At 41.1% G+C, this 24193-nt stretch overlaps 1 protein-coding gene across 1 annotated transcript; it reads left to right on the top strand.

Moving 5' to 3' along the window:
- The first annotated feature begins 1848 nt into the window (after positions 1 to 1848).
- On the top strand, positions 1849 to 23160 carry LOC308108907 (suppressor of tumorigenicity 7 protein-like). The gene is made up of 15 exons (XM_080462216.1): positions 1849 to 2042; positions 2408 to 2490; positions 4692 to 4851; positions 4931 to 4985; positions 5099 to 5214; positions 5906 to 5984; positions 6554 to 6642; positions 7217 to 7317; positions 7418 to 7532; positions 8857 to 8929; positions 9029 to 9131; positions 16745 to 16895; positions 17125 to 17217; positions 17303 to 17442; positions 20805 to 23160. Exons 1-15 carry the CDS (start codon positions 1874 to 1876, stop codon positions 20898 to 20900), a joined length of 1623 nt encoding a protein of 540 aa, XP_080318342.1. The 5' UTR covers positions 1849 to 1873; the 3' UTR covers positions 20901 to 23160.
- The last annotated feature ends 1033 nt before the right edge of the window (positions 23161 to 24193 follow it).

Below are 24193 nucleotides of genomic sequence, written 5' to 3'. Positions count from 1 at the left end.
GCACTTGCTTTTGATTATTAACAGACATAAATAACGCAGTGTAAATACAAGAGAGGATAACAGTGCTTTGTATGTGCATGTTTGTGTTCCCAGCGAATGAGTCACAGAGTCGAGGTCATTTAGAAATATCATTTCATCTGAAAATACATTTAGACATGCAGGTCAGCATGCACTCTCCACAGAACTTTTTCAAACCTCTTTCTCATTCCTCTTCCTTCTTCTTCCTTTCTTTCTCCAGCCTCACTATTCCTCCCTGTCAGTGGCATCATGCATGTTTTCACCTCTAAAGTGATTGTACCTGATTTATATGACAGGCCTTTAACCCTGCGTGTTCGTGTCCATCAGCATCAGGCAGAAAACACCCAAGGGCATGTGTGAGTACGACCAAATCTGGTTCTCTGTCATTCAGTGCCTGTAACCTCCAAGTCGAATGCACTCCAACAAATCACATTTATTCCTGCCTGGTGTGGAGATGTGAGTCGATCACACAAGGTGAGAACTGCTGCAGGATTTACCTTTCCTAAATATGCATCCACCACGTTCATATGTGCGCATCATTGTGTGCATAAATCTCAGAGCATGTATGCAATGGAAAATGAACTGACTTAACATTCACGAGCACTTTAAACAAAACCATAACGTTTGAATTCAGACCTCCTGCTTCAGAGAGGAGCTGCAAAAAGTCATATAAATCCAACATACAGGATGATAAAAGAGAGGGGAAAATTACACTCCCAGGCCTGAAAACATGAATTTCTAGGGGATCGTTATAAGGAGAGAGAGGGAGAGATTAAGAGAAAGCAAATAAACCTGAGCATTGTCTCCACCTGCAGTCTGCAGAAGAAAACACATGTGGCGGGGTTTATGGTACAATGGCCCCCTCACTGGCCATAAACAGTACTACAGTCTATAATAGGCAGAGAAGCACATTTTTTTGAAGGATCTCGGCTTCGGTTTTGCCTCATTTACGGATCAGATGATAAATGTCAGCAAAATATCCTCAAGAGATTCAGACTCACAGCAATCAAACTTGTAGTTTATGCTGGAGGGAGACAGATATATCCTCCAAACAGCCTCCAAAGCATCAGCGCAAACATCCCTGTGCATTTGATTTGTATATTGTACACATTTCTGTGCATGCAAAATACCGCCTGTGGAAGAACTGTATAAAAAACTCACCTCTTCTTGACTAATGTTGCAGGAGGCTGGAGCTCCCGGTGCAACCTTATATGGCGTGTAAACTGTGAAGGGTATCCTCAGCATTTCACAATGTTTGGCATTCGGAAAAAACAAGAGTATGTATGAAAAACGTAAATAAATCAACTATAAAAACATTTAAAAAAGAAATCGTCATTATATTTGCCATTCCTTCATAGATAGATAGATAGATAGATAGATAGATAGATAGATAGAGAGATAGATAGATAGATAGATAGATAGATAGATAGATAGATAGATAGATAGATAGATAGATAGATAGATAGATAGATAGGGAACATAATTTCAGAAAAGGAAGTTACAACTTCTCCCTAAAATAAATAAACCGATGTGAATCAATATACAATAAAAAACGATTAAAGACCAAAACACAAAAAATAAAAAAATTCACTTAAAAAAATTCACTTAAAAACTAAAGTCAAACAGGATACTTGAACTAAACGCATCGTCCCCGACCGTGAATTTCCACATCGTTGTGTAGAAACAGAAATTAATTTTATTAATATGAATTAATACCGTTTTCTTTCTTCTTCTTTTTTCCCCCGTAGCCTCCGGAAACGTGTTTTTTATTTTTTTTTTCAGCCGCTCTTTCAAAGTAGAAGTCTTATCGGCGCGCGGTCACGTGACTCCTCTGTTTACAGACATCCGGGGAAACATGGAGGACACCACTGGCAGTAATCCTCAATCTCTCGGATTCACAGAGAAACTCAAGTCGTGGCTGTCCTGGTCATGGACCTACGTGTGCTTCATCTGGCTGGGCATGGTGCTGATCATGGTGTACGTGCTGTGGAGTCCGCTCAAACTGCAGGAAACTGTCACCTCAGGTCAGTTAGTGCTGCTAGCGGCTAGCTATTGTTAGCCTCCGGGGCTGTCGGCGGTTCTGTGGCAGCAGCGGAGCGGCGGCGGCGGTGACAGCTGGCGGTGGAGGGGACCGCTCACAAAAACACGGGGTTCTTTCTGCTCGGAGACGAGGCGTAAATAGCAGGTTGTAGGTGGCAGCTTTGTTTTCTAGCTTTAGCGCTCATTGTTAGCAGTCGTTAGCCGTGAGGGTTTTTTTTTTTTTTTTTTTCCTCTTCATCATAAACTTGATCTCGTTTGCTCGGTGTCAGCTCACCATCACTGTGTTTTTCTCTCTGCACTTTCAGAACTCTGGTTCCACTAAGTTTCTTTGCCTTTTTCTTTGTTTCAGCTTCGGTGTTTTTGAACACATTAACACCCAAATTCTATGTGGCTCTCACTGGGACCTCCTCTCTCATCTCTGGACTCATCCTTGTAAGTTAACACCTGGCTCACTGTCAGCTGGCTGGCTGCATGATAGATCCACTGAATTGCGGGTCATTGGGGCTTCATAATGATGTGGCGGTAAACAAGAATAGTCCTCTGTGGACGTTGGGTCTTTCTGTGTGGAGTTTGCATGTTTCTTTTCACTGTGCGTGTGATGGTTTTAATCAGGGACTCTGATTTCATCCATTCATCTTCTATACAGATTTATCCTATTCAGGTTCTTATTCCGCCTGTCCGTCACAGGGCATACACACACACACACACACACACACACACACACACACACACACACACACACACACACACACACACACACACACACACACACACATACATTCATGCTTCAGGGCAATTTAGGGTCACAGATGAACCTCACATGCATTTTTTTTTTGACCATTGGAGGAAACTTGAGTTACCTGGATGAAACCACACACAGGAGGAGAGGATGCAAACTGCACACAGAAAGGCTTGAGCAGGGATTTGAACCCAGGTGCTTCGCACACTTTCCTCACAGCTCACCACTGCTCCACCATGCATCACCGGTATCATCCCACAATCCTAAAACCTGCATTTGAGATTTTAGAATTAAAATTAAAAAAAAAAATCATACTTTATTGATCCCTTGAGGAAAATTCCTTTTCTTCCGCATTAACCCATCCTGTTTCTAGCATGCGGAGGCTGCGCTAGGATGGGCTGTGATCTCAACTGTAGTCAGCTGGGATCCACTCCATTGCCTCAGAATGCCAGGTTCGATGAAGCAGTATGGAAGATGAATAGATATTTTGATTATGTTTTCGCTCAGAACTGCTCATTTTGAGGGCCCGATATGTAGCAATGATCCAAAATGTAACAACGACTCAAATTGTTATGAAATATAATGGAATGAAACCCGAAATGTAATATCTGATCGATGATGTAACAAAAATGCTGAGCCCGAAATGTAAATTAAAAAAAAAAAAGGTAATAAAACCCAAAAGTAATAACTGGCCAATAATGCAACAAGACACTGAGCCGAAAACTTAAAAACTTTCCAATATTAAATTATGGGGCAGGCAAAATATTTTTTGAACTTGACCTGCTTCAATTTGAATAGCACTGAAAGAATGAGAAAAGTTTAGACTATTTGTTTTTAACATTTATCGATATGGTATTTATGTATGATTGTTGTTGCCCAAGTCATTTATAGTCTTCTGTTCTCTATAATCTAAAAATCTATTTGTCCAATCATCAGTCCAAATTAATGCACATGCTTTAAACAAATCACATTTAACTTTTTGTTACATTTTTCTTACATTATTGACCAGTTAATACATTTTGAGGTTTTATTACATTATATTTAACAATTTGCGTCGTTGTTACATCTTGGGTCGTCGTTACATCTTGGGCTCTAGCAGGGCCACAGAAGACCAAATTGTGACACAGCACCCCTCACATACAGATTCACCAGATGTATCACTCCTGATTTAATTAAAAAGAACAACTGTATATCAATATACATGCACTTAATCATGTTGACGTTAAAATACATTTTATAATAAAGTATTCACTGAGGATTTACAATTGCTGTCCGTTTTAAATGTGGGTCAAATGACCTTTCTCCTCCCACTATCTCTCAAATTAACCATTCATTGATTTTTTTTGGTAATTGGCTTGGAGGCTGTCAGTCACCAGAGTTTTAGACATAACTGGCTTTGCCTGCTTAAAGTTAGTACCCCTAACCCCTGTACAGGTTTAATAAACTGAAACATCAATAACATTTTATACATTTTGAATGACACCTTCAGTTTTTCAGTTGCATCAAGACAATGAAGGCACAGATTGATCAAAAGCATTAAGACAACAATCACAACCAGTAAGATGTTTAGCCACCATTTAGTATATCGAATTAACAAAGTCTTATACCATGTATCAATATATCATTGATTTGAATGTACAGAGCTTTGGCAGTTTCAACTCATTCATATGTTGTTTTTTTTAACAAATCTATTTAAGGGTAAATGTCAAGTTGTGCCTTAAACCTCAACCTGGAATATGTGATGGAAAACAGAAGCTCTGATTGCAACTGAGAATATAAGAAGTCAAAAGGTCCAGATTCTAGAACTCCGTCAGTGTACTGGTGACTGCTCTGTTACAGACTTTATGTTGCACGTTTTTAAGGAGTATTTCCACTGTGTGTTTTCGCCCTGCAGATTTTTGAGTGGTGGTATTTCCGTAAGTATGGCACTTCGTTCATCGAGCAAGTGTCGGTGAGCCACCTGCGCCCTCTGCTGGGTGGAGTGGAGAGCAGCTCCACCACTGGTCTCTTCTCGTCAGTTAACGGGGAGGCGGAGCCTCGACCCAGCGTCTCAGGTAAACATGTGAATAAGGCAAAAAAAAGAGAGTATCAGTGATACTTTGAGTATTAACAATACTGTTCTTGGTTTGGTAGAATGTAAAGTCTGGAGGAACCCCTTGAACCTGTTTAGAGGAGCAGAATACAACAGGTACGTATAATTTAGATAAAATATTAATTCCTGTTGTTAAATCTGTCAACACCACCCTTGGCTTCTTAATAGTCTAGTGTCTTCATATTATATGTAAACTGTGTGTACTGCAGGTACACCTGGGTGACGGGAAAAGAGCCTTTAACGTACTATGATATGAACCTGTCTGCTCAAGACCATCAGACCTTCTTCACTGGAGACACTCAGCAGTTGAGGCCTGAAGATGCTGGTGAGTTCAACTTTTATCAGGCACACTGGGTAACTTTCCAGTTTCTTCCAACGAACTATGAGAACCTAATGACCATTGCGGAAGACATAAATAAGTTGTGTGACATGTTGGACTTGGTTTTGCTTGTGTTGGGAAGTTTAGAAACTCTGTGAACTTTGAAAAAAACCCCACAAAAAACACATCACAGATCTCCACAAGTTTTCTGAAGGTGTGTGTTGGTATGAATGGAAGGAATGTGTGCGTGATAAATGGGTCTCAACTATAAAGAACTCTCACCTTATATTGAATCGGTGATATTGAACACATTGTGGCCCTGACTGGGGAACTCCTCACAATGAAGGAAAGTGCTACCGAATGACAGTTTATAACTTCTGACACAATTGGAAATATTCCCCACTTCGACATTTTTAAACTTTAATTCATGGCATATGTTCAGTCTTGATCAGTTTAAAATCTTTTCCACATAAGTAGATAATTGTCTCTTTTGATTGCTTTTGTGACTTCAAAAAGTGTCGGGTAGAATTTGACCCTTCAAATACCTTTATTAAGTATTTTAGTCAGCACCTTTCAAAGGGTTAAATTGGTAAACAAATGAAGAAAAAAGACATTGAAGAAATAGTGGATGTTGTGGAGTGTTTTCAAAGTCACATCAATACGGCCCCAGAGTTCATCATCTTCTTCTTCTCCACAGTGATGCAGAAGGCCTGGAGGGAAAGAAATCCTCAAGCCAGGATCAGAGCAGCGTACCAGGCCATAGAGATGAACCACGAGTAAGTGCCGCTCCCTTAGATCCCCCCCGTAAAGTAGAGGAAGTGACAGATATAAGCAGAAAAGACAAAAACATTTCGACAAATACGAGCGTTTGCTTGCTTCAGTATTGTCCTACATCAAATTGCAGATAACATCAAACACATGAGTGATTTCGATGAGTGGAAATATTAATCTGGAGGAATTTTTTATTTTATTTTTTCTTGTAGCAGTGATACACACTGTAATATTTCATGGATAAAACTTAAAGTTTTTGAATGTTAAAAGCATAAATGCATCAAAATTAAATTGTAGGATTTTATCTGCTGTCCTATCCTCAAGTTACTGATTACACTGTCTCTTGTTTTGCATTCTAATCTAAAGTTTTTGTAGTTGTGAGCTATATTTGTGAATGAGAATAGTTTCGAATCTGATCCTGTGTGTGTGTGTGTGTGTGTGTGTGTGTGTGTGTGTGTGTGTGTGTGTGTGTGTGTGTGTGTGTGTGTGTGTGTGTGTGTGTGTGTGTGTGTGTGTGTGTGTGTGTGTGTGTGTGTGTGTGTGTGTGTGTGTGTGTGTGTGTGTGTGTGTGTAGATGTGCTGCAGCTTACGTGCTTCTAGCAGAAGAAGAAGCCACGACTATAACAGAAGCTGAGCGCCTCTTTAAAAAAGCATTAAGTATTGGTAAGACTTTACATCTTTGTTACTGGTGCTCAGTAAGTTCACTCAAATCATTATTTTGAAATACGTCACATAGTCTTCCCCACAATGACTGTTTGTGTTTCCCGCCTGCCTGTCCCGTTCTGTTTCTATTTCATCCTAACCTTCAGAATCCAAAAGTGAAAACAATTTGCACATCACTATTTTGAGAAAAAAAATGTAAAAAAAAAAAAAATCTGCTCTTTGATTAATATTTTAGTTTTATCACAATTTCAGCCACATAGCATTATTTTCTGTACTTTTGGCACAACTTGTAAACATATTTATGTTCATGTCTGGAAAAGACTGTAACTCTTCACTTCACAATATTTTAAAGCGAGGCCAAGACCTTTGCTATGTTGATTGTCCAAATTGCTTAATTGTATTCATTTATTTAGGTATATTGAATTTGTCAACACCTCCACACAATATGACCTGCAACATATCAGAACTGTTTCTACTTGTGGTAATGTTATGTGTTGTGATGTTGCTTGTCACGTCTCTTGACTGATGGTTATTATTATGTTATTTAAATCCTCACATTTTCTCTCTGCAACAGCTGGAAAAGATATCAACCTGTTGGTATATATTAAACGCAGACTTGCGATGTGTGCACGCAAGCTGGGACGGATCAAAGAGGCGGTGAAAATGATGAGAGACGTGAGTTTACTGTCACAGACCTGAAAGAGAGTCCACCTGTGATAACTACAGCTGTTGGGAGGATATTTGACAGTTGTTGTTATACTCTGTGTCCTTGCAGTTAATGAAGGAGTTCCCATTGTTGGGGATGTTGAATATACATGAAAACCTTCTGGAGGCGCTCCTGGAGCTTCAGGCGTACGCCGATGTCCAAGCAGTGCTTGCAAAATATGATGGTGAGATTCAACTCAAACATTTCAACTTAACATCCTCAGGTATAAATGAGAAGAAGAAACAAGTTTTTTTTATTTGGGGGATTTTTCCTTTCTCATATACAAATATTGATGGACTTCATGTACATAGAAAAATACATATAATTCTTGTATATTAAAAGGGAAAGGGGAAAAAAAACAAACAGGAAAAGGCATCATATGTATCCTCAAATCTGCTATCTTTCTTTTTTTTATAATAATCTATGAGAGTTTACCATAGTAGATAAAACACATTCACCTTTTCTCTTTACAAAAATATATATATATTATGTGTTTCAACACAAAATTTTTCTTCTTTTAAAAAATAATCTTTTTCAATCAAGTAGGATTTGACTTCTGGTTTATTTAATATGCCAACAGTTTTACTTCAAAATAAAATTACAAAGTCAGAGTTGACACCAATTAAAAAAAAAAAAAAAAAAAAACCTCAATAAACTGTGAAGACTGTGCGACTCCAAATGAGTGTCAAAATCACTGAAAAGGTTAAAAGGGAGATCAAGAAGGAAATAAAAAAGGCTAAATCAAATTTCAAGGACAACTGGTAAGCAAGAAATTGGGCTCTGTTTGGAATGATTAAAAAAAAAAAAAAAAGTCATTGATGCAGAAAGCAAGAGAAAAGAGAGGTGGCTCTTGCTGTATTTTACTCCAATTGGGTCACAAGTTGAATACGTTTTATTTCATGTTTGACTGCTTTGAATTTAGTCATGCAATTTTAAATCTTTAAAAAACAAACCGTCCTGTTTTAGTCATCCTCTTTTCGATGGTCTGTCTGTTGAAAAATATTTAAAATTTGTATAAATTGAATTGTACAAAGCCTGGGTCCTGATAACATAAGGCCACGTTTACACATAGCCGGGTATTTACAAAAACGTTTATTTCACCTCTACGTTTTCCCCCAAAAATGTAATTTACACAAACCCGCAGATAAACCCCGTTAAGAGTTACTTCGACTGTCCTCCACCTATAGTGTGACGAGAAGCATAAAGCCATGCTGGCCAATCAGATTCCTGGACCAAAACACAACAACAACTAATTGGCACAATTTTTTTTCCTGCAATATATGTTGCTGCAACACAAATTGCTCTACAGGGACATAAATAACGTAAACTGGAATGCATTCTAAATAAATGTATGAAACCATTTAGTTCCATAAAACCTCACTGCACTATAAAAATTCTGTATTGCACCTTTAGTAAAAGGACTTTCTGCTTATTTGATATTTGCCAAATGTTTGACAGTCTAATTAATCCTGTGTCTCACATGCACACAATTTCTCTCTTCACTTCAGACATCAGCTTGCCAAAATCAGCCACTATATGCTACACATCTGCACTGCTGAAAGCTCGGGCTGTATCAGATAAGTATGTCACCCCTGAGTCTGTTCAACGTCCGAACACCAACATTGATGCACGATGGAGCGAGTGTGGCTGCGGTGGTTCATGCGCGGCGTGTCGTCTCAGGTTTTCTCCAGAGGCAGCGTCCAGGCGGGGGCTCAGCACTGCAGAGATGAATGCCGTGGAGGCCATACACAGAGCCGTGGAGTTCAATCCACACGTGCCAAAGGTCAGTCAATAGTTGGACAGCAGTTGTGAGCCTTTAAATCGTATTGATCGCTTTGTCATGTGGCCTGTAATCGAAAAAAACAAGTGTGACCCGACACGTCGGGGAGTCGATCGCACCTCAAATGTATCTGGTGTTAAATGACGATACGTCTGAGTATAAATAAATAGCTGAGCAGCTTTAATGATTAGTGGTATTCATACTGCTAATGAGTCACTTAATATCTAAAACACAGAGATTATTTCTTCTGACAGTGCTATCTGAACTGTAAATCTGGCTTCCTTCTCTTATTTTTTATTTTTTTCCCCCTAATGAATCTGCTTTCCTGCAACTAGAAATGACACGGTCACAATTACAAAGAAGAGATAATGTAAATGCCTTGTTTATGGGTTGTGTACAGCCAGCAGCCAGGTGAATAATCAAATTATTATAGTCACAGCCTGTATTTCTGGATATGCTCCTGCCTCACCAGGAGATGTCAGTGTAGGTCTTCAGACATACATTATTGATTCACCTGTGGTCAACTGTAATCTTGACATATAATCTCTCTCTTTCTTTTCAACATCAGTTCCCACAGATTGATGCACAACTAGTTGCAGGAGAGTTTTGTCCCACTTTGGGCTTTGTCGTGTGCTGGCGTTTCATTTCGTAGATTTTTTTCTTTTTTGAAGCAGGTGAGGGAGAATCGGCGTGTTTGTGTGGGAGACGTCCACCAGCACTTTGATCCAGGCTTTCATTTTAAAGTGAGGGCCCTCATCTTCAGTGACGGTCCGGCTGCTCCCTCCCCGTCCTTTCCAGAGGCAGCCGCGCTCTCTCGTCTCATCACGTACCCTCATTCCCTTTCTTATCCTCTCATGTTGCCTTATCCCCTTCTCATCCCGCCAGCTTGAGCCAAACAGGCAGACCGCCAATGCCAACTTTGTCAGAATGACTTCTTTGATTTTAGGCGAACAAGGGAAATGACATTATGAAATTTTAACACACCTTTCATGGAGGATTACTGGAAGGCTCTTCTTTCAGCATTCCACTGTGGAATCTGGCGCATACCCGGTGCATGAAACTGCAACAGTAGGGAGGGAGGGGCCGTTGCTTTGTGTTGTCTGGCATGTCTGAATGATGAGTGCACCTGTGACTCTGGCCTCTTCAGGCGAGCACGGCTGCTGTCACCAGGATCACTGTGTGGAGTCCTGCGCAAACCTCATGTCCAATGTGAAACTCCGTCTTTAATGAACATTGGCGGGAGACCAGTTCATGCTTTGGCAAAGATTTGAATGCAAAAAAAAAAATGAATTGGCCCGGTCACACAGTCAAGAATCCATCAACTAGAATACTTCAATCAGTGAGTCAGTCCTAAAACAACAGGCAGCAGTTTATATGAACACTGACACTGATTTTGATTGCTGAAATTTGTTTCCCTTTTTTTTTACTCGCAATAAAGAAATCAGTCTATAATTCACCTTCTGTGAGATGAGCTGATTCCTTTGAGAGAAAATACATTGAAAAGTTTAGATTAAATTACCTTTAATAGTTCCCCTGTCTTTTTCTTCCTTCTTTTTTTTTTTGTCAGATAAATTGTGATTTATGTTTTTGCTCAGTTGAGAAAAGATTGTCGAATAGCAGAATGGAATCTAAAACCATTTGTTCTAATTAGTAGTGCAAAAGATCCATCCATCCATCTTCTGCACTGCTTCATCCAGCTCTTGGCAATGGAGGGCTGGAGCTAATCCCAGCAGATTATAGGTGAAGACAGGTTATACCCTGGACAGATCACCAGTTCATGACAGTCACATTTGCATATACAGGCAATTCAGAGTCGCTCACGTTTTTCGACTGTGGGGTTAAAACCTGGAGAAAACCCACGTACATAGAGAACAGGCAAACTTCTTGCTGTGAGTCGGGAGAGTGAACCACGAAACGTGATTCATTCTGGGACTTTCCGCTTCTTAGAAATGAGAAAATCTCTTGATTTGTTTTAGACTTCAGAGCAGGCTTCTCAGCTGGCCTAATAACAGAGTTTGTGTCACTGTAGAAAATTCCAAACAACTACAATGTTACAGTGAACCAAGGCAACTGGACTAAAGGGACTTTTAAGAAACACCCATGGAAAGTTCACTATATTTGTCTCTCTGTAAGTGGCTCAAAGTTTACTGAAATGTGATGGAAAAAGATTCCAGTTTGAACTCTGTTGCTGTATTTAGAATCAAACAAAACAACAGTTCTCTCCTTTATTACTACCACTGTGATTCCCCTTTTGCAACAGCACAAACTCCTTGAGGAGATCGGACAGTTTGTACTGGGCAGCTTCCACGGGTAAATGTGTGAAGCACAGACACAAACTGTTTACGTCCCCACTATCGATTCGTCAAGAGTTTTTGAGGCTGTGCTTGGAATTGAACGCTCACTTTAACTTTGTGGAAGGTGGAAAGTTTACCGATGCATTTCAATTTGTAACAGAAAAACACAAAAGTAAGAACAGCAAGCTGCTTGGAGGGCAAGGGAATCAAAAATGCAAAATTGTGAAATTATTTCCACATTTTCGGACTGATTGATGTAACAAGTTCTAAAAAAATAAATAGAAATAAATTATAGTCTGTGGCACAATTGAGCACTGAAGGAACATTGTTAGGTCAAACATCAGGCGGTGCATTAAGTGGTGTGTGTGTTTGTTATAAAGCATGCCAAGCAGATTATATATGCATATCATGCTAGGCTACATCACATGAGTTCATTCAGACAGCTCAAAAGGCTGTGTACACACACACACACACACACACACACACACACACACACACACACACACACACACACACACACACACACACACTTTAGTTCCACAGCTGTTTCAGTGCACACCTCCTCCCTCGCCGCCCCCTCTCTTTTCCTCACCAGCCCTCCATCTTTCCTCTAATTTCTTCCTCTTCAGCTTCACTCCCTTCTATTTTCCTCTCCTCCTCATCTTCTTGTCCTCTCCCATTTATCCGCCACCCTTTTCTCCATCTGTCTGTCCATTCCAATTAGCCTCTCCACAGACCAGCGGTTAAGAATCTGACAGTTTCCCAGATGCTTGCATCGCTGATCAAGTGCTCCTGCTGCCTAAATCTGCTTTGCATTTACATTTACTACTGTTCGCGTTCCTACAGGCTCATTTTGAAGCAGCCAGGACGACCAGATCCCATTTACTTTGCTAGTTTGGGCCACTTTGGACTGCAGTTTCTTATCTCACCCCATTCTGGTTGACATTTTCTCATCTAGATTGCCTGTCAAGGCTCAGAAAAGCTCAGAGTTTTTCTTAGTGTACCCTCTGAAATTGGCTATTTGGTTTGTAAATTGAGACAGCAAAATAGTCTAGGGTTTGCTCTGAATTAAGATGGATGAGGTTTGATCCCCCCCCTCAAAAAAAGAGTTGGTTAAAGGAATATCACTGTGGTTTAGGGTTTGCCCACTTAGGGACAAATGTAGTGGGTTTTTCTGCTACTTTCTTTTCCCGTTGAAGAGCGAGGAGTGGTTCGTCTCAGTGTTGCTGGAATAGTTTTTTTATTTACGTCTCGAAACGCTACAAAGATTCCACTAAGAATCTTTCACGTCGCACACGTGCTCATCCAAAGAAACATACATGAAGTGCTGATGTCATTGTTGCCTGTGTGTCCCATTGTTAGAGGCAAAGTGCTGCTGATTAGAATCAGAAGGAGGCTTATGAGTTATGCTCTGGACTTATGACTGCCCTGGGATAAAAGGAGAACACATGAAACTCAATCCCTTCATCAAAGAGGCGACAGGGAGTGGAGAAGCAGACTGCAGAGTATGGGGGGGGGGGGGACTGAGGTGTCACCAGGTCTAATGCTGTGGCATGCGAGGAAGGACAGCTGAGCAGCCAGTCCCTCTAAATTGTTAATCTTAAAACACAGAGGACCCACACCTACATGCGTGCCTCGTGCTGCCCGCTCGTTATCAGCGACAGATTCATATAAACAAAGAGATATGTGTAAAATATCTGCAGTCACTTGTAAAATATCCAGTTACGACCAACTGGGCTTGCGTGCAGGTTGCTGCATGATGTTACACCAAATAAATGTACATTATTTTAATGGTTGCGCAATGAAGCAGTGATCCGAGGTATCCTCAGTGAAGGGTTTAGCTGGCTGCTATATCTATAGTCTTGACACAAAACATTTCCTACCTCGTGTGAGTCACAGGCTCTTGCACGTCATTTTTTTATATTTGAATGTGTTCAAAGAATTCCGTATATAGGAAATTGCCAAAAGCGAGTAGCGAGCCTTCACCATGTCAGTCTGGTCTTGATCCAGGTCGACGTCCTCATTGAGCCGATTCTGCACTTATGAGCTGCATTTAGCTTGTCGTCTGAACAATGACTGAATGCTGTACCGAGGAGAGACCCCCGCATTTATACAGCCAAGAATTCATTACTGTTGTGTGTCAGTCTTTACATTTTTATCTGCTTTATATCGTGTGACCCTCAAGTGAGTGTTGTGCAACATTCATGCAAAGTCCAGTCAAATTTTAACCCGACTTTGCAACATTTGTACGACACATGAGAAGTACAGATTCAGTGTGATGCCAAGTGAAAAGTGTGTGAAAAGCACTTTTGTGTCTCCAACTAGCCACAAGTTGTCACAGTACATTGAGATCAGGTTTTTAGCCTCAAGCTTAAGCTTGATCTCTCTTGTACAAAATGCTCACAATGTAGATGAGGTATTTAGGAGCAGAGGTAACACAGGTGGGAAGCTGAAGATTGTTTGTATAGACTAGATATTAATACATTTTCTTAGGTTTCTGTATGTCTTAATAAATTGTGTGTTTTAATCTTTCAACCAAAGCGTTCAATTCAAGATATGATATGATACAAATAACACAATGAGGGAGAAGACGCATGTGTGAGGTTGTTTGAGGGGATTAGGGGGGGAGTCAAGATTATAGTCAATTCCAGAATATGCAGAAAGATCAGTGGTGGAAATAATGTCATTATGTAAACCAATTTATAGAGACTTAATTTAAAATGAACAACTTTAATTAATGTATGTAGTTTAATTGCAAATGCTGTTGATTTAAGTGATTCTAGTTTACATGATTTTCACGCTTTTTTTTCTTCATAAAAGACTTAGTTGATGTAGTCGTTGTAAATACACTCAAACATGTGGACATTTGTCCTTATGTCCGGCAGGCTGATGGCCTGTAAAGACGAGCTGGAGAAAGGGAGGGATGAGCTCGGCTGGAGAACCTGGGCGGGCTGTGATTTTGAGGGCAAGGGTAGAGACGGCGGCTAAGGCAGGGGGAGATGGGTGAAGCGGCGTGGTCCGGCTGGCTGGCTGGAGGGATAGATGGATGGATGGCTGCCTGGCTGAGCCTGTGACCATGGAGGGGATTAGACAGGATTAGCTGTGGGGTAACCTTCCTAAAGTGTCAGTCTGAGATCCAGAATGCCGTGAAGCTGGCCGCCTGGGAATCCAGCCCAGGGGGCCCCCCAGCCCCGCACATGGGTTTTGTTTAACCGAGCCCACTTGCCACACGGGGCACCGCAGACATAAATTACATAGAGTGGCAGGCTCATCAAAGTCGGTGTTGGTCTATTCGTGTGGTCTCCGCTGACAAATTATAGAAATATTGAATCCAACAATCTAACGCTCCGTGTTTCTTTAAAGTAACGGTTGCATTACTTCATAAAGTTTGTCCCACTCTATGAGTTGTAACTCTGCGATGTGAGTCTTTGTCAGCACAGTGACCTGACTGACTCACTGGGACAAACTTACACAGCAGGCAAAGGGTGGTGGGGGGTGGGGGGGTTACGCATTCATGGAATGAATGTACTGTAACAATAACGCACACACACACACACACACACACACACACACACACACACACACACACACACACACACACACACACACACACACACACACACACACACACACAGCTCTGAAGAGCTTTTCTTTCCCTCCCACCTTTAAACAATTGCAAAATAAGGCTCTCAACAAATACCTCACATGAAGGAAATATGTTTTCAGTCTGCAGGGAGTTCGCCAGGGGGAATTGCACAATAGATAGATTAAGTAAAGCACTGACTGAGAAACAAGGAGCTAATGTGAATGAAACCATTAAAGCTACAAGGAGGGGGTTTGGTCCACAAGGAGACTTTTTTTTTTTTTTTTTTTTTCCGAAACCAAACTCGCATCACTGCTTCTCATTGAACACAAACAAAGCAACATCCTGTGTGTGTTCATTTTCTCAGCACCTGTCAAATGGAAAAACACAAGTGCAGTTCAATACGTTTTTTTCCCAGTGTTTTTATACATTGTAAGAAAAAAATGTATATCGTTTGTGATTCCCTTGAGCTCGGGGGACTGTATAACATAATTCAGCAATTACTCAAATAAGTTCTTGATAAAGTTCAACAAGTTTCTTCTGTTTCTCCAAAGCCTTGTTCTTCATTGTAAACCGGACACACTCAATGATGTTCATGTCTTTTGACGAGGCCGTCCAATCCTGGAGAACCTTGACCTTCTTCAGCTTCATGAACTTTGAAGCGGAGACTGAAATATGAGAAGGGGCATCACCCTGATGCAGAATCTGACCCTTCTGTTTTAGTATTTCAGGTATCAAGAAGTTCTTGGTACTTCAGCCTGTTGATTAGCACCCCCATACAAGATGTAACCCCAAACCATCATTTTTTTTCTTTCAGCAAGTCGACTGTTTTTTAGGTGAACCTCGGGCCCATGTAGTTTATTCTGCAATATTTGCAGTCATTGGGATGCAGTTGAATGCACGACTCATCAATCTTTTGCAACTTTTCCATTGTCCAATCTTTCTCCAGCTGTGGACCTTGGCATTATTATAACATGATTTTTTTGTTGTTGTTGTTGTCTTCAGTTATTGCCAGTTTCAGTAAGTCTGCTTCTTTAGTGCGGGTCGAGGTGCTCGTCACGCTCTGGTACAGACAAAGTGAGCACACTTTGAAAACATTATGTCTCAGTTCACTTGCAAGTGAACTCTGTTGCAAATTGTTTACAGTGTGAAACACTAGTGGACCAAATACAGGAAGTGAACCAAAGAGAGTCATGCAGAGCGTGTGTGTGTGTAACCATAGCAACACATCAGTCCCTCAGAGTAGATCATTTTCGATTCAACGTGCCAGATCTTCTTCGGTCCTTGTGCTTTTTAGAATTCCGAGTCAGTGCTTGGTTGGATGAAGTGCATCCTGAACTGGGAGCTCTTCTTATTGCATGACTTTGTCAAAAGTACAAGTTTATTGTGGATAAAATGGCCAAAGAAGTATGAATAGATGAATGAGACAGTCGTTTAATGGTTAGCCATCTCACCTCACAGTTCAAATCTGCTTTGAATGGCTTTCTATGTGGCGTTTGCGGCCATGATTCAAAAACATGCCTTTGCGACTGATCGGTGACTCTCGAATTTCTGGTTTGTGTGACTGTGTGTGGAAAAACTCCAAATTAATCAGTTGAAAAGTGCTCGCTCAAAAAAGAAGAAAAAAGCAAAATTTTTGCTTAAAGCACAAAGAAAAATGACTGAGCAGAAAGCTGGTGGCAACATACTGTGTAAGTGGAAGAACAACTCTTCACGTTTCTTCTCCTTCTTGCCTGCAGTACTTATTAGAGATGAAGAGCCTGATCCTGCCTCCAGAGCACATCTTGAAGAGGGGGGACAGCGAGGCAGTAGCGTATGCTTTCTTCCACCTGCAGCACTGGAAGAGGGCAGAAGGAGCCTTGAACCTACTACATTGCACCTGGGAAGGCAGTATGTGTCATGTTTATCTCTACAGTGTTTTACCAAAGCTTGACATGCTGCAGATGTAATTTTTTTTTGCGTTAGTTTTCTCTCATGTTGAATTATCCTGTCGATGCACCGATGCTGTAAGAACTCGATCGCAAGCTGCTCTTTCATTGTAAAAGATTGTGCTTTGTTAGTCATGGAACACATTCCCATTCATTGATGCATTTTCACTTTTATTTCTCTTCATTTGCAGCCTTTCGAATAATTCCCTATCCATTGGAGAAGGGTCACCTGTTTTACCCGTACCCAGGATGCACAGAAACAGCAGATAGGGAACTACTGCCCTGTAAGTGCAGTCGCCTCAATCTCCAACTTTTGGAATATTTATCTGCCCCGATTATGACCGCGCCTTCTTCTTCTTTCCGCTTCAGCTTTCCACGAGGTGTCTGTGTACCCAAAGAAAGAGCTTCCCTTCTTCATCCTCTTCACAGCAGGCCTTTGCTCTTTCACTGCCATGCTGGCCATGCTCACACATCAGTTCCCCGAGCTCATGGGTGTCTTTGCCAAAGCAGTAAGTCTTTCTATTTCATAGATGTGTCAGATTGCGGCGTTTGCTATGGCGCCAGATCGAATCAAAAGTTATTTCCTGTGTCGTACACTGTCCCGTTTAGTTTATTGACTCGAGATCCTGCGATCTTAAGTTGTTTGAATCGATCAAAGAAGGAAGGATGAACACAGATAATATAGAAGTACGTGTTGGCTGACCTGCCCACTGTGTACGTTGCGTTTTACCTTCTGTTGCCAAACATATGGCCTAAAACCCACAAAAGGATTTAGCAAATTTTAAAACTGTATATTTTTTTTAGGAGACAAGAAACTGTTTGCATTGATTTGCTGTGTGTCGCATTTAAAAGAAGAAAAGAAAAGAAAAAAAAAACATCTTGACATTACACAACGCCAAACCCCGAGCTGAGCGATCAGTGACGCCGCGGTGAAAAGGCGTTAGCGCGGCCATTCTTTGTAAAAAAACAGTCACGCTGCAGGCAGAAGTTATGTTGCCAAAGAAGTGACAGACCTTCGTTAACATCAGCTCGCGGAGAGACGCTGTGGTAAACAAGACGTCGGGTCTTTTGGCACAATTGGAAACACAAGAGTCGACTCATTTGATGCCTTGTTGTCAAGGCAAGTCATTTTGCACCAGGAGGCTTCATTATCAACGGTATGATGAAGTTTCTGTTTTCTCTATGAAAAGGAAATGGTTTTCATGTTTTGTGTGGAGATACACTCCATAGCTATAGACTTGGCAGCTTTTGTCTTTTCCTTTTGTTCAATGGGTTTTTATTTTCTTTCAGACCTTGTTTTTTTTTTTTATTCACCTGAAATATTGCATTAATCGTAGTATTCACATATATTGAATTATTAGATGCTTTTAATCTTGCAAGTGTGCCTGATTTTATTTGAAATATATAAGTTGTTTAAATGATCCTTCTTTTTTTTCCCCCCAGTACTTTTGCAGTGTTTACAATGTCTACATTTTACAAACGCTGCAGTGATACTTGTGCTCATTCGGGCCAGGATTGTCATGATGCTAAATTTACACCCGATTACATCTGTGTTTGCGAAGCTGAGGCTTTCAGCTCCTGTGGTCGCTGCTGTCTCTCATCACTGTCAGCAACACTGAATGGGAACCGAAGGCCTGTAAAGTCTCTGTTTACCAAAACACTCCGCGGTCCAACTTCAGATATCAGTGACAACAGCGGAACAGTACGAGCGCCTCATCGCCGCAAACGCGGCGTCCGTGAAGGCTTGGACGCTCTGAATGCACGTGTGGCTTCTTTTTCCGTGTTTATTTATGAAGGAAGTGTTGCGCTATCTGTTTTTAGCCGGTTTGGCAAACCCCGTACTGCGTCTAATCCTTTGTTTATGGTCAGCCTGTTTATTAGGGCCTATCTTTACATGGATTCGTAGACTTGTAGCGAAAACAAGGCCACGGAGAACATCTAGTGCTCGTCCTTTTGTTATGAGAAAGATCGGGTGCAGATTGCGATTTTACGGCGGGCCCAGCGAGCCTGGTTTGTGTAACGTCGAGATAGAGTGCATTGGAGGGAGGAGGGACACCGAGGTCCTCGCCGCCTGCTGAGGAAAAACAGGTTCCTCTGAATCTGCTGCTCTTCAGAAGTAAAGCACGACAGTGGCGGTGGCAGTCGTACTTCAGATTATTTATGGAGGGCAGCGCTGCAGAGATTGTGGACTTTGTTTCATATATTAAACGGGATTAAACTGCACTTGATTTTCTGCGCGATAAAGACCCACTTATGAGACCATTAAAGTGTCAAGAGCATCGAGCCCACCTCGAGGAGCTTCAACAATTATCATAATTTTAGAGGGTGTCCCGGGGTTACTTGGTAATTTAAACATGTCCTCGTATATACATCCTCCACCTTTAATAGTCACTTTGAGTTGATACATGATCAGTTTTTAATCTAAGCGGTTGAGTAACTTTATATTATTGAAGAAACGGGGAGATCTGGCCACAGACAAACGTACACCGCATCAAAGTAAAGATCTACCGTATTTTCTGGACTATTGAGCGCACCTGGATATAAGCCACACTGGCAAAATTTAAAAAGAAAAAAGAAAAAACGTACATATATAAGCCGCAGAAGTAAAATCCGGCGGCATGAAGCCCGTTAACCCGTTAAAAATCCATGAATTAGCCGAGTCATTTCATAAGGCGCAGGGTTCAAAGTTTGTGAAAAAAGTAGCGGCTTATATTCCGGAAATTACGGTAACGAATGAGAGCAAACTAAAACTTAAGCTGTGGACTTTAAAATACTTTGAATAACTTTACTTTTCTGTTATTGTTCCAGTATAACAGCTTTAGCTTTCCTGTTTGTTTTGATGGACGCACACTTGCTGTTGCCAGACATGAAAAACATAACAAATATGTAACAATGGCAAAAATTGAATTAAATATCCCATAAACCTCATCCTGCCACATTTATGTCTGAATGGTGCTTCTGCTATTGAGCGAGTGACTGTCTTTATACTTTAGACTCTGGGAGTTAAAAATAAGCCCTAACTGCAGATTTTGCCATATAAAGGCAAGCCGAAACCACGTTAAATATAAAGTTTATTCACAGATCATGTCGATGTCGTTAAGCTGTCTGCGTTGTTTCTACAAACAGAAAAATGATGATACTTGTATAGTGACGCTTTGGCTTTCTTTTAGCGGCACATGAACAAGTCTGCTCAGCTGTTATTATCCCAACTGGAGAGGTCGTGCTCCGCGTTTCCTTTTTGGATCGCTGAGCAGGATTTCTGCATGTCATGTCACACGCATGTCATTTCTTTCTTGTTTTTTTTTTTCATTTTCACGCGTTCGCTCGCACTGATCCCATCGTTATAAATGTTGTTTTCTAGCAGCCTAATGTACATTATTTTCATTGTACTGTTGATGTAAAACTTGCAGAGAGGTGAACTTGATCTCCTCTGAACTTCAAAGTTCAGTTTGATTGTTTAAAAAAAAGAAAGAAAAACGCAGCTAATTTCTATTTTCACATTTAGTGCACGTTTCATAGAAAAGTCCCCCCGATCTCTCAGCTGCGAGATTTGTTGCTCGCTGTTGTTCAGATGTGGGTGTCCACATTGTGTTTTGACCTCTACTCTTACTGAACCAGTGCAATCCCCAGCGGATAGATTCTTATCCTTCAAAAAATAAAAAATGCAGTAAATATAAACTTTGGTGTTTTTACACTTTGTGCGGTCTTCACACAGACCCAGTGTAACCCCCCCCCCCCTTCTCTGCCGTTCTTGTTTGACACCGTGTTGTAGACGTGCTGTATATATTTGTCTAAGATGGAGTATTAAACATGCTGTGATCATTTTCAGGAGTTTTAGAAACCGGTTAATTCGGCTTTTTGTCTCTTTCAGTTCTTCAGCACACTCTTTGCACCGCTGGGTTTCTTCGCAGACAAGATGGAAAGTTTCATGCCGTCCAGTTTTTGGCACCAGCTGACTCGGATCTGACCCCATCTCTTTCTCTCTCTCTCTCTCTTTCTCTCTCTCTCTCTCTCGCTCTCTCTCTCTCTCACACACACACACACACGCACACACACCCCGATACCACTCCAAGCCCTCGAACAAAAAGTGTTTGCTCTCCTGTCTTCAGCATTACTGTCCACTTGCTGCATTGTTACTGATTATGTTGGCTGAGGTTGTATCAACACGGCTCTACCTCTCCTAAGATGCTCTCCCACACGGTTCCCGTAGCCCGCGCTCGTTTTTCCAAGAACACGTTTGGGTGAATACCGTATTTCAGAGGGTCATCCACTCGTCGTTACTTGTGCGTAGAGAAATTGAAAACTTTTCAGCATCCCACAAACACGGATTATAAATTTGGTCCGAAGCGCTCGTGTTTACCCCCCCAAAAAAAATCCTGTCTGCGCTTTTCCAATTGGACGACTTTGATTAAAGCTTGTGCAGCCTCGTGTTGAAAAATACTTTTCTCCGCATAATTATCCACGTGTGAGACGGAGTCATGAAAACTGAAATTGCGAATGTGTGTCAGACCGCAGTGTCCCACCGACATTCAGCAGGTCACATTTAAAAAAGGGCGAGACTCCCTGCAAGCAGAGCTGTGATTTACAGCCTCAGAGTGGCTGCAGTGTGTATACATCGCCTCCGCAGTTCAACAGTTGTTACCAAGGCATGACACCGCATTACTATATCACCGTGGCAACGGCCTCCGCCACCGCCGCCGCCGCCGCCGCCCCCTGAAACATCACCGCGTGAATGAGACCATGACGGTGAGGCCTCTGGTGGCATCGCTCATTTCTGCTGATCTACTGAACCTCGATTACACTGAAAATCATACAGCGCAGTAGACATGATAAATAGCCGGAAAGCATGTGATTTCAGTAAATATACTGAGTTAAGATAGAAGTTCACTGAGCGGTTTTTAACTCTTCACTGGCTCAGATTTAGTCGCTTTCACCGCAAAGTCGAATTTGGAGCTGGACTTGACCTAAAAAAACTAAACAGCCAAAATAATTCCCAGAAATTCTGCTGTAATTGGTGGTAAAGATATTCCCTCTGTTTAGTTAAACAAAGTACCAGGTGGAGCAAGAAACCACTGATCATGTAACAGCCTTTCAGAAATAACCATATATCTACAACCTTAACCTCATACAAAGATATATGTTTGTATGTATGTTGAAAGCACTTTTCACACATAGAGTGAACATTAAGAATAGCTCATTGATTTGAAAACAGTCATGTAAAAATGGAATAATTAAAATAGAAGCAAAATAAAAATCTAAAAATACACTATAATTGAGAGAAATTCTTTTTAATTTGAAGCCAATATTAAAATACAGGCAATGGAAAGCTAGAAGTTTCCATGTAAGCCGTAAATATTTATCGTGGAGAAGAAAATTCGCTCAAAGCAGCACAGGCTGAAGCGGAAGTGGAATCTGGCGGCATGAAGCCCGTTAACTTGTAAAAATCCATAAATTTGCCGAGTCATTGTATAAGCCGTAGGGTCCAAATCGTGTGGGGAAAAAAGTAGCGGCTTATGGTCCGGAAATTACAGTAACGAGTAAATCATATAAATCCAACTTTGTTTTTTGTTTTTTAATTCTGTAGAAAATGTTTCTCTGATATGAGCCATTTGCCGCGAGTATAAAAACTCACTAATGCTTCACCATACGACTTCTGCTTCATCTTTGAGTTCACTTTTGATCACGTACAGATAAACAGTCATGTATTAAAGTGCTGAAAACGAATGCTGAAGATGCCTCACCAGTTCATATGATCTTGTTGATCACAGTGCTCTTGTAATTTGCCGGTTGAAAACAACTAATATTAGTACTTCCAACTTTACCGCGGCGTTTTCGAAAGATTTGGTACATTATCAGTGCAGAGCTCATTTCATTAAACCGACAACTCACATCTGTGATCAGAAAGAAATGTGCTGATAATAAAGTGCCTTTTAGTGCGTCACATTACTCCTGTTTGGCAGTTCCTGCAAATACAATACAAGTGTGAAACATGCCACCATGAAAAAGTGTAATTTGTCCAACGATGAGCATTATCAGTATCGGTGGTGAGTTCATAACAGGACCAAACTTTGATCAAATAACGTGTAAGAATTCAGTGAGGCGATCATGAAGAGCAGCGGAAATGTAAGAGTATGTGCTGAAGATAGGAGACTCTCTGAGCAAACTGTAACTTCTATTGAATGTGTTTGAAAGCAAAACTTTCAATAAATTACTCTTTGGTGCAGTTTATTTTGCGTGTGTGTTTTTTTGGGGGGGGTTTCTCTCTTTAATTTGTTATTGTATTAAAGATGCCAAAAGCATATGTATTTATATGTACAATTATTTTGTATCCAGCATACAGACAAGCTCAAGTTTATAAGTCAACATGCAAACTCCACTCAAGAAACAAATCCAGTGTGGACTCGAACCCATAACCTACGTAAGGTGAGAGTGCTCACTGCCACACCATTGCGCAGTATGTCGTCGAATATTACTCATTTTACAACATGTTAAAAAAAAACCTTCCATAATGTTTTTCGTTCACACATCAGGTATGTCACGCTGCCTCACTTAAAACTACCAACTTAAAAAGTAAAACTGCTTGTAAGAGCGGGCCTGTAACTTCAGTATTTCTCAACGCTTTATAACGACAGCATTGCTTCGATTAGGGAGCTAAAAAGGACCGACACGGCAGAGGGTAACATTCATCGAGTCATAACGAAGAGATCTAAATGTTTTCTTTAGTGCGTGGATGTAATTTCAACTCGTCTCCAGAGTTTGTTCAAAGACTCGCTCCGGCATCCCGTTGCTGCTATAAAAAGCAGAGGAGCCATCGCGCCCGTCGCGGTGATTATACCACTCCGCTGCCCCCGGCAGATGCTTTTACGTGGCGTGGTGCCATAATCATGCTCTGAGCTCTCGGGCTGAAGTGGTGAGCGGAGGTAATGAAAATCGCTGCTGAGGGCCGTCGACGGGACCGTCGAGTGTTTGCCAGAGCGCACTCTCACGCCGCCTGTCGGAACCGGGATTGCTGGCTGACCTCCACGGCGGATCCGGAGCTTCAAAGTCAGAGCGACGCGATGCGACGAGAGAACAAAGAAAACACAAACCAGCAGGATAAAACGACAAGATAAATACAAACCTCATACTTTAGATATTTAGAAAAGAAAAAAAAAAGGTAATTTGTTGTACTTTTAATTTCTACAAAAATGGAGACGTATTATTTTGACATTCCACAAAAAAAAGTATAATGTTGATATTTTGCTTATTTTAAGTTTTATG

This window comes from Lipophrys pholis (genome assembly GCF_963383615.2).
Source record: "Lipophrys pholis genome assembly, chromosome: 4".
NCBI classification, from domain to species: Eukaryota; Metazoa; Chordata; class Actinopteri; order Blenniiformes; family Blenniidae; genus Lipophrys; species Lipophrys pholis.
Note: the sequence above shows the minus strand (reverse complement) of the source record. Positions and strands in the feature narration are given on the sequence as shown.

What these genes read in the sequence shown, in the direction of transcription:
- LOC308108907 (XM_080462216.1), top strand. Translation starts at nt 1,874, where the DNA reads ATGGAGGACACCACTGGCAGTAATCCTCAATCTCTCGGATTCACAGAG. An exon ending in TCATCTCTGGACTCATCCTT is followed by an intron (nt 2,491 to 4,691) that starts GTAAGTTAACAC and finishes TTCGCCCTGCAG; the next exon opens with ATTTTTGAGTGGTGGTATTT. An exon ending in GCCATAGAGATGAACCACGA is followed by an intron (nt 5,985 to 6,553) that starts GTAAGTGCCGCT and finishes GTGTGTGTGTAG; the next exon opens with ATGTGCTGCAGCTTACGTGC.